At 50.0% G+C, this 10387-nt stretch overlaps 1 protein-coding gene across 1 annotated transcript in view; it reads right to left on the bottom strand.

The window, feature by feature from the left end:
• Positions 1–1848: 1848 nt before the first annotated feature.
• AP1M2 (adaptor related protein complex 1 subunit mu 2) overlaps positions 1849–10387 on the bottom strand; it is a 17155-nt gene continuing 8616 nt past the window's right edge. Inside the window, exons 4-12 of the mRNA XM_007953580.2 lie at positions 8389–8519; positions 8133–8280; positions 7926–8052; positions 7207–7349; positions 7059–7130; positions 3822–3980; positions 3230–3355; positions 2481–2556; positions 1849–1871 (exon numbers count right to left, since the gene is read on the bottom strand). Of these exons, the coding sequence (XP_007951771.1) occupies positions 1849–1871; positions 2481–2556; positions 3230–3355; positions 3822–3980; positions 7059–7130; positions 7207–7349; positions 7926–8052; positions 8133–8280; positions 8389–8519 (1005 nt within the window). The remainder of the gene's footprint in view (positions 1872–2480; positions 2557–3229; positions 3356–3821; positions 3981–7058; positions 7131–7206; positions 7350–7925; positions 8053–8132; positions 8281–8388; positions 8520–10387) is intronic.

Raw genomic sequence — 10387 nt, forward strand, 5'->3', positions numbered from 1 at the left:
TTCTGGTTAGCAGTCAAATGCCTTAGGGTACCATAGTTTGTTAATAATTAGTTCTTTACAGTGTGTAAACGCTATGAACCTGGTTGTGGTATCTGTCTGGTTTTGGTGTCAGAGTTCTGTTTGCTTAATAAAACAACTTAGGGAATATTCCTTCTCTATCTTTTGAAAGACGTTTGGAAAATGAAACAAAAATTCTCACAACTAGACCAATAAGATTGGAAGAAAGATTGAATGATCCAGAGATTTCACTTTACTTGGATCTACAATCAATACCCATGGAAGCAGCAAAAAATCAGACATAGTATTGCAGTGGGTGAATCTGCTGCAAAGGACCTCTTTAAAATGTAAGGAGCAAAGGTGTCACTTTGAAGATTAATGTGCCCCTGACCCAAGCCATGGTATTTTCTATCACCTCATGCGTGTGAAAACTAGACAATAAGGAAGACCAAAGAAGAGTTGAAGCCTTTGAATTAAGGTGTTGGCGAAGAATACTGAAAATACCATGGACTGCCAGAAGAACTAACAAACCTGTCCTGGAAGAAGTACAACCTGTATGCTCTTTGGAAATGAGAATGGCCTGATTTTGTCTCACCTACTTTGATCATGTTGTCAGAAGGGACCACTCCCTGGCGAAGGACATCATGCTTGGTAGAGGGTCAGTAAAAAAAGGGAAGACCTTCAAAGAGATACACTGGCACTGTGGCTGTGATGATGGGCTTAAGTATAGTAAGGATAGTGAGGCTGGCACAGGACAGGGCAGTGTTTCATTCTGTTGTACAAAGGGTCGCTATGAGTCAGAGCCAACTCGACAGCCTAACACCAAACAACAAATAGTATTGGTGTCAGTTCTCTACATGTTTGGTAATATTCCCCAGTGATGCAATCTGGTTCAGGACTGTTGTCGGGAGGTTTTTTATCACAGATTCAAACTCTTCACTTGCTATGGGACTGTTGAGACTTTCGAACTCTTTTTGAGTCAGTTTGGGTAGGTTGTTTGCTTCTAAGAATTTGTCTATTTCATTTAAGTTACCCAGGTTCTTGCCATACAGGTGTTCATAATATTCTGTCATAATGCTCTTTATTTCTATTAGGTCTGTAGAATTGGTGTATGTTTTGCTGTGTATACTCTCAACAACAAAAATATTAAAAAAAAAAAAAAAAGCAAGGGGTTGGGCGAGGGGCTGACCAGGCCTTGTGGGCTGCACTGAGGACTTGGCTTTTACTTCTCCCTCCCAGCAGGGGAACCTTGGAAGGGTTCTGAGCAGGGGAGCATGAGCTGACTTGAGCGTTAACAGGCGCCCTCTGGCGGCTGGGGATGGGAAGGACAGATTGTGGCGAAGGAACAAAGAGAATGGGGGACCAGGGAGCAAGCGACTGCCAGGGCTCACCACTCAGGATAAGCTGAGGAGGGACGTGATTGCCCACTCCCATTTCAGCACCCCAGGGGTGCATACACACAGCCAAAGAAGCACATACACAGTGGCTAGACTCCTCTTTAATGACATCCTAACACTGGGAGGAATGGGCAGTGGGGCTAATGGGCTCAGCAGCTGCATTGGAGGAGGGGCCCCAACACCCCCTAAGGCAGGTCACTGCAAGAAGGCACTCACGAGGGAACTTCAAGCCCTTCCCTTATTTCTTCATATAAAATCAGAGGAAGCCCCAAGGGTGAGGGAGGCAGGGAGACCATCCCTTCCAACCTGTGGGTAGGAAAAGGCAAGCAGGGGGCCCGATGCTGGGAACTGGCAGGTCAGGGGCCTGCCTCATCTCCCGAGAACCTACAGCTGGGGCCTGGGGAGATGGAGGCCCCGCACTCTCTGACATCCACGCCCTCGTCTCTTCTGCCTTCTAACTGGTACGAAGCTGATAATCTGCAGTAAAACAATAGGCAGGCACAAAGCACCAAATCCATCACCTGCCCCGTGCTCATGATCAGCCCCAGGAGTAAGTAACAAGGCTGAGGACGGGGTTCACACGGGGCAGTAAACTTATCAACAGGCCGCTTTCTGGCAGCAGATGGGGGTGCTGCATGTCCCTCTTCCAAATCCCAAGGCCACCCTAGAGCTGACTACCTCCATTTTAAAGATAGATGCAAACAAAAGACATTAACCATGAGTACCATGCTCCATTAAAAAACCATCAGGATGAGACCAAAAGGTCAACAATTACTCTCAAGCAAAGATAAGATAAGCGGGCAGGGAAACTAGAGCGTTGGAAGCAGAACCACCAGAATGCAATTCAAGAGCATGTTCACACATTGTGAAAAACGTATCTCATGTCACTGAGCAATGTGTAGAAATTGTTCAATGGGACCTAAAAACAAAATAAAGATAGGGAAACCAAGACCCGGGGTGACACAGTGACAAAGAGGCTGGCCTGGGCCCATGCTTGTTGAGTTTTGGAACCAGAATGTCGTCAAAACCCTGAGACCCCATCTCCCTCATCTCCCTGACCCTGTCCCAGGGAGCAGGCTGCCTTACCGCCACTCTGAGTGATATAGCGAACCCAGGGCAAGGCCTGATAGCCACTTTTCTCAATGATCTTCATGTATCGGACCTGGAATGGAATGAAAAGAGAGGTAGCCCTGGCTGGGGACATGAGGTGACCTGGGCCAGATAAAGGTATCTGATATCAGGGAGACAGCTCAGGGGGCAGGAATGCATAGGAAAGAAGGACACAGGGAAGAGGTAACTACAGGGAGGAAGTGGGAAGAGAGCTGTTACATTGTTGGGAATTGCAATCAATGTCATGAAACAAAATGTATATGAACTGCTGTATGGAAAATGAATTTGCTCTGTAAACTTTCACCCAAATCACAATAAAAATTTAAATATATATATATGTGATACATCTTGGAGGGGGAGTAAGATGGCACAGGCTTAGAGTAACGAGGTGACATACCTTGGGGGGAAAGGCAGCATAGGTGGGGGAGGTGGGTCTGGATAAAGAGGTGGCACAGGTCAGGGCAGTGGGGGGGTGGCTTGCAGGCAGTGGGGGGAAAGAAGTGAACAGGCTAAGTGGGCAGGAGGCAGCACAGGCCAGTGTGGGAGGCAGGGGAAGGGACCCAGGCTGAGCGCAGAAGAGGCACCACTGCCCAAGGGAGGGCAAGGGAGAGCGCAGAGCAGACGTGATGCAGCCAGGGGACACGGAGGAGACCCAGGGCGCGGGGAAGGAAAGAGCGGAGCCTGCTAGGGTCGAGGAGGGGAGCCTCCCTGCGCCCTTCCCTCACCTGGATCCCGGAGACGGTGAAATAGGGAATCTCAAACTTGACCCCGATGGGAGGCCGGCCCTCCACCTCCTCCTTCTCCACGCTGGGGAGGCCAAAGTGGGCACGCATCAGGTACTCCTTGCCCCCCTGAAGGCACATGGGGGCATTAGATACAGCAGGCACCCGCATGCCCCAGACCATCCTCACGGCAACCCCCAGAGCGGGTTCTGCTCTCGGCCCGTTTTACAGACAAGGAGCTAACGGCTCCTGCCCGAGGCTCATAGCCCAAGCTTCTAACTCCAAAGCCCACTGGGGGTCTTCTAATCACCATCTCCCATGTCTCAGATCCCAGGGACGAGGGCACGGAGGCTGCATGGGGGAAATTGGTTTCCTGAGACCACTCAGCTCGAAAGTCAGGGGTCAGGGTGTGAATCCAGGGAGGGGGATGCCTAACCACCATGTGGCCTGATTTTCACCTTCAGCATCCTCCAAGGATGACCATGTGTGTATGGGTCTCTAGTTCCCTGCCTTGTGCCCACGTGGTCAGGGCAGGTCAGGCCTCCACACGGTCCCGGCACCCCCAGACTCCCCATCCGCCCTCCCCACTGCTCACCGGGAAGGACTTGATACTCCAGATGACAACATTCCTCTCTGGCATGTACTTGGCACTGCCCACACTGGTCTTAAAGCGGGGCGAGTCAGCATCGCTGGGGACGGGTACAGAGATCTCCACGCTGTTGGCAACAGACTGCTTCTTAAACTGCCCCTTAGCCTGTTGAGGGAGAGCGTGGGGCACCAAGAAGTCACGCATGCATTCTGCAGATATCCACCAAGCCCCGCAAGGCGTCGTCTCACTGAGGGCCTCTGTAATCCCGAGGTGGGGACCACTGTCCTGCCCGTTCACAGATGACGACACTCCAGCCCTGAGATGCTAAGCGTTTGCCTGAAGACACTGCCCAAGAGTGGCAGGGCCAGGCTGCTCCCTCGGGGGCTCCGGAGGCCCTGCTCTTTGTGCCTTCTGTTTGGGCAGCGCCAACCACCTCTGCCCCAGGTTCACAACCATGCCCACCCCATGGCAGCAGGAGTTTTCATCTGATGGTTGGCAGTTACCAAGCCCCTCCCATGTGCTGGGCCTGGTGCCCAGCACTTAGCCCCTCATCAACCCTCTAAAATCAGAACCATTCCGAGATGAAGTTGCTTTGTAAACTTCCACCTAAATAATAATAATAATAATGATAATAAATAAAATAAAGTCAGAACCATTCCGAAGGTCCATTTCACAGATGAAGAAACAGAGGCACAGAGAGAACTTTGCTCGAGTCACACAGTGGGTAACTGGCACAGGAGAGATTCGAACGGAGCCTTCAGTTTAACCATCACATGCTCTCCTTACAAATGAATGACTGACTGAATTACAACATTCTGTTTACAGCCAGGGCTGGTGAGACGGGACAAGTTTTTAGCACAGGGTGTCAAATGTTCCATGGTCATTCTTTCTTGAACACCACCCTTATCTATTAATTCAGGGAGGGGTGTTTGGGGAGGCAGGATCGGGGCAGAGACCCAGAGGTAAAGCTGGGGAGCTTCTTTTTGGAAGCCGTGGCTTTCAGGGCTCCATCCCTTTTGCCTGCAGAAGAACAGAGGCAGGAACACTAAGGGGCACTGAGAGTCTCCCTGGTGACCACACACCCCACAGCACAGTTCTGCCAGGGCCCTGAGACAGGGGAACAAAGTCAAGTCTAAGAACACAGGTTCTGGGGCAAGGTAATCACAATTCAATTCAAAGCAGGGCTCCCCTCCTCCAAGCTGAGGACCTCTTAATGCCTCTGGACCTCAGTTTCCTCATCTGTAAAAAAGGGCTGACTATAAGCTCCTGCTTTGGGCACCAGGAGACATGCACAGGGCTATTCACAACAGTAGCCAAGAGCTGAAAAGGACCCACACAGGAGAATAGTAAATTCCCACTGTGGAATATTATATAGCTGTTAAAATGGATGGCCTAGAAATCACTCAAAATCAATGATGTGTGTAAAAGGCAGGTCCAACAAAAAACTGTACAGTGTGACTCCATTCACACAAAGGTCAGACACAGGCAGAGTGAAATATTTATGGGGCAAATGTGGATGGCAAAATTATCAAGAAAAGCAAAGAAGTAATTCACATCAAATTTGAGATTCTAGTTTTCCCCCCACTGGATGGGGTGGGAGGAGCAGTAATTGGGGGAGATGCACAGGGGTTCAGAGGCTCTGGTCAAGCACATTCATATCACTGGATGGTTTATCACTATCCTTTAAACCACATAAAAAAACTACACATTTTTTTTTTTTTTTGCAAATCATTTGACATGAAAGTCAAATAATTAAAATAGATCATATGTCAGATGGTGATAAAAGTATGATGGAAAATGGAACAAAGGAAGAAGGTGAGGAGTTCTAGGGGATTACAATTTTAAATAGGGGGATCAGGCAAGGGGTCTCTGAGGAAGTGACACTTAAGTGCAAAGAACTGAAGGAGATGGGGGAGGGAACCATATGGTTACTGGGAGCAGGGTTGTCCAGGGAGAGGGAACAGCCAGTGAGAAGGCCCTACAGCAGGCCCTTGCTTGGTGCTCTCCAGGAACGTGGAGAAGATGGGTGTGCTGTGATGGGGTAAGCAAGAGGAGAGGAGGTGAGGGTGGGCAGGTGACAGGCAGGCCGCGCGGGGCCTTGCAGCCACAGTGAGGACTGGGGCTTTTGCTCTGACTGAGGTGGGAGCCATGGAGGGTCCTGAGCAGAGGGACTGGACCGGACTCAGGTGCTCACAGGAGCCCTCTGTGGGGGAAACGGATTGTGGAGTACGGGATGGGAGCCAGGAAGTAACTGCACTGGTCCAGATGAGTTAAGGTAGAAGTTGGCCCAGGGTGGAGGCAGAGCAGGGAGTGAAAAATTGATCCCAGTGACAGAGCCAATATTTGCTGACAGCTTCTCCAACCGGCCGGCAAGCTCCCTGAGAGCAGCAACCCTGTCTTTTGTCTTCTTCCCTCCTTGCCCCTTAGTTTCCTGGACACAACTGTGCTCGGGTAAATCATGACATGAATCAAACCTAACCTGTTGCCGTCAAATCCGCCCCATGTGTGTCTGAGCAGAACTGAGCTCCAGGAGGTTTTCAGAGGCTGCTCTTTCAGAAGGAGATTCCCAGGCCTCTCTCCCAAGGTGCCTCTGGGTGGACTCGAACCCCCAGCCTTCTGGTTGGCAACAGAGTACATGAACCATTTGCATCACCCAGGGACTATGATATGAACACTTGCTGCTGTCAAGTTGGTTCTGACACACAGTGACCCTATAGGACAGAGTAGAACTGTCCCATAAGGTTTATAAAACAGTAATATTTACAGAAGCAGACTGCCACATCTTTCTCCCATGGAGCGGCTGGTGAGTTCAAATCACCAACCTTTCATTTAGCAGCTAGCACTTTACCATTGTGCCACCAGGGCTCCTTATAATATGAAAAGCTAATACTTATTCCGTGATGCAGACATCACTGAGAACAAACACACTGTGTGCCTGAGGCTGGGGAAAAGGCACTGTCTGAAGGGAAGCAGATACAATGGCCTGTTGAACAGACCTAAAGAAGTTGAGGGAGGGAAGATGGGAGCCATGGACAAAGCTGGAGGAAGAGCAGTCAAGGCAGAGGGAATAGCAGAAGCCAAGGCCCTGAAGGGGACCGTGCCTGTTATGTTTGAGAACCAGCCAAGAGCCCAGTGTGTCTGGAGGGAAGAAGTCTAGGTGCAGGGGGAGTGGGAGGAGGTCACACAGGTGTAGGATAGGAGGGGGCAGGTCATGCACTGGCAACCATCATTATCCTGGCCCACCTTGACCATGATCTCCACGCGGCTGTGGGAGAACTTCTCAATGACAGACTCGATCCAGATCAGTGGCTTGACCTGTGGACAGAGGCAGGGGGGTTCTCAGGGGCTGCTTATCAATTGCCTCCTGCCTTGGGCCTTGAGGCAGCCTCACCTGAGTGCTGAGGCGGTAGGACATGAGCTCGAAGTCACCATCAGGCGGGATGAAGGAGATGGTGCGGTCGCTGTCGAAGCGTGAGAGCCGCACACACTGGTGGAACTTCACATCTTCTAGCTCCACAGACTTGTTCTTGCTGCCTGAAACTCGGAGTGCAGCACACGGGGTCACACCCTGGGGGCAGGGACCAGGACTGGGTCTCTACTCACTCAGCCGGCCAGCCAACAAGCATTCATCAAGCACCTACTGTAAGCCTGTGCTGGGAAATCAATGGTGAATAAAGCAGACGGTGGCCTTTTCTCTGCCACCCACCACTGCCACTCTACAAATAAGGAAACGGAGGCCCAGAGAAGGCCCCCCCCCCCAGGGAGTCTCACTGTTGCAGTTAGGCTTTTAAATATGAAGCTATATTATTCCATCCTCTCCCTAGAACGTCAGTTCTAGGAGGGCAAGGATTTGTTAGCTTTCTTCACTGCTGTGTCCCCAGAGCCTAGAGCTAGGCCTGGCACAAAGCAGGAGCTAAATAAATGTTTGCTGAATAAGTGAAGAGACAGTGGTTGCCCAGTGAATCAGCAGCTGCAGTATTAGCCATGACCAGCAGAGGGCGCACAAGTGCTTATTTCAGAACAAGCTGCAATTTCCCCTGAGGCTCCAAGAGGAATGGGCTCTCAGACTCCTCCATTAGTCGAGAGTGGTGAGGGGGCCCACATACTTACGGCCAGTGAGCTCAAAGAGCACGCGGTCATTGAGGCCTAGCCGCAGCTCCGGCATTCCTGACAGAAACACCTTGAGCTTGATGGTGCCCACAATCTCGCTCAGTAGGACGCTACCATTGGCGTTGACCTGGGGATGTAAACCTAGGGAGGTTAACAGGTGTTGGGCCCTCTCCCCTACCCCAGGCCCCGGCGAAGGTGGGGACTCACCAGCAGATTGACAGACTCTATGACATCAATGAAGACTTCATTTTTCTTATATTTGATGCCCTCAGAGCGCCAGGACACTGCATTGGTGACGGTGGGTGGCACTCGAGACTTGCCTGTCTCCAGCTTGTTACCCTGCTGGGTGATGTACCTGGCGGGAGGGCAGCAGGGACAAGCAGCTGGACCCAAGGACATCTCCCTGGCCCTCCCTGACTTCCCTCTGCCGGTGGTCCAGTGGCTGCCCCCATGACCCACTCACTCCTGCAGGATCTTGCTGTCAGTGGTCTGTGGGAAGCCAAAGTCCATGAGCTCATCCAATAGCTCATAGACAATGACAAAGTTGTCTCGAATACTCTCCTCCTCCAGCTCCTTGAAGTATTCTGAGAATACCTACAGCAGGGGAGGGGAGAGACAGACACTCATAGAGGTGTGACTGGTACAGCTATGGCCATGGGCTGGGTGTCCTCCACTCTTTCAATCAGCCAAGAAGCATTTATTGAGCACCTACTATATGCCTATGCAGGGAAATTAATGGTGAATAAGGTAGACAGGGGTCCTGCCCTCATGGAACAGTCTAGTAGGGGAGAATGAATGGGTATTAGGATCAATATAATGCACTATGTAGGGTGCAGTGAGGGGGAAACAGGCAGCTGTGGGAGCTCAGAGGTGAGAAAACCAGGGCCCACTTCCTGAAAGAGGGATTAGAAGGGCTTGGAACCATTTTTTTGTGGGCCAAGGACCCCTATGTATTTGGTGATGTCTGTGCTGCACTGAGCAAATAATCCAAGAACCTGCACTATGTGAAGAATGCGACATCAGGATTGGAGGAAGACTCATTAACAACCTGCGACATGCAGACAATACAACTTTACTTTCTGAAAATGAAGATGACTTGAAGCACTTACTGATGAAGACCAAAGACTACAGTCTTCAGCATTGACCAATAAACAACATCACGATAAATGGAGAAAAGATGGAAGGTGTTAAAGATTTCATTTTACTTGGATCCACCATCAATGCCCACGAAAGCAGCAGTCAATAAATCAGATGGCGTATTGCACTGGGAAAATGTGCTGCAAAAGACCTCTCTAAAGTGTTAAAGAGCAAAGATGTCACTTTGAAGACTAAGGTGCACCTGATCCCAGCCATTGTCTTTTGAATAGTTTCATATGCATGTGAAATCTGGACAAGGAATCAGAAAGACCAAAGAAAAAATTGATGCCTTTGAACTGTGGTGGTAGTGAAGAATATTGAATGAACCATGGGCTGCTGCAAGAATGAACGAGTCTGTCTTGGCAGAAGTACAGCCGGAATGTTCCTTAAAAGAAGAGCTAGACTTCATCTCACCTCTTTTGGTCATGTTGTCAGAAGGGACCAGTCCCTGGAGAAGGATATCATGCTTGGTAAACTAGAGGGTCAGCAAAAACAGGAGAAGACCCTCAACAAGATGGACTGAAACTGGCTACAATACTGGGCTCAAACATGGCGGGGATTCTGAGGATGATGCAGGACCAGTCGATGTTTTGTTCTATTGTATATAGGGTCATTACGCATTGAAATCAACTCAGTGTCACCTAACAAACAACAGCGGACTCAACGCAGAATAAAGTTGTTGTTGTTGTTGTTGTGCCATTGAGTGGGTCCCGACTCATAACGACCCCTCCTTGGGTTTCCAAGGCAGTATCACTACAGAAATAGATTGCCCAACCTTCCTTCCGAAGAGTGGCTGATGGGTTTGAACCGCCCACCTTCTGGTTAGCAGTCAAGTGCCTTAGCCACTATGCTACCAGAGCTCCTTGAATAACGTTAGTAAGGGCATAAAATACAATACACGGCAAAGGAAACCTGGTATATAGAAACACATCCACGTTCATAGACTTCTAGAATACTACCCAAAGGCCCTTGGGGACCTAGGAATCTGGATTAAGGACCCCTAGGAAAATGGTACAGCCAGTGTGGGAGACAATTTGGTTGCTCCTTAAAAAGTTAAATATGGAATTATCCTATGACCCAGCAATCCCAGTCCTGGGTATATACCTAACACAGGTCAAAGCAGGAACACAAACAGGAACCTGCCCACCAGTGCGCACTGCAGCACTACTCACAATAGCCAAAAGGTGGAAATGACCAAAGTGCCTGTCAGCAGATGAATGGCTACACAGTGTGGTCCATACATGCACTGCACAGTACTCAGCCATAAAGAAAAGAGAAGTCCTGGCATGGCGTGTGCCACACTCGTGGAACCTTGAAAACATGCC

The sequence above is a fragment of the Orycteropus afer genome, unplaced genomic scaffold (genome assembly GCF_000298275.1).
Source record: "Orycteropus afer afer isolate SDZICR_OR568_19922 unplaced genomic scaffold, OryAfe1.0 scaffold00402, whole genome shotgun sequence".
Lineage (NCBI taxonomy): Eukaryota > Metazoa > Chordata > Mammalia > Tubulidentata > Orycteropodidae > Orycteropus > Orycteropus afer.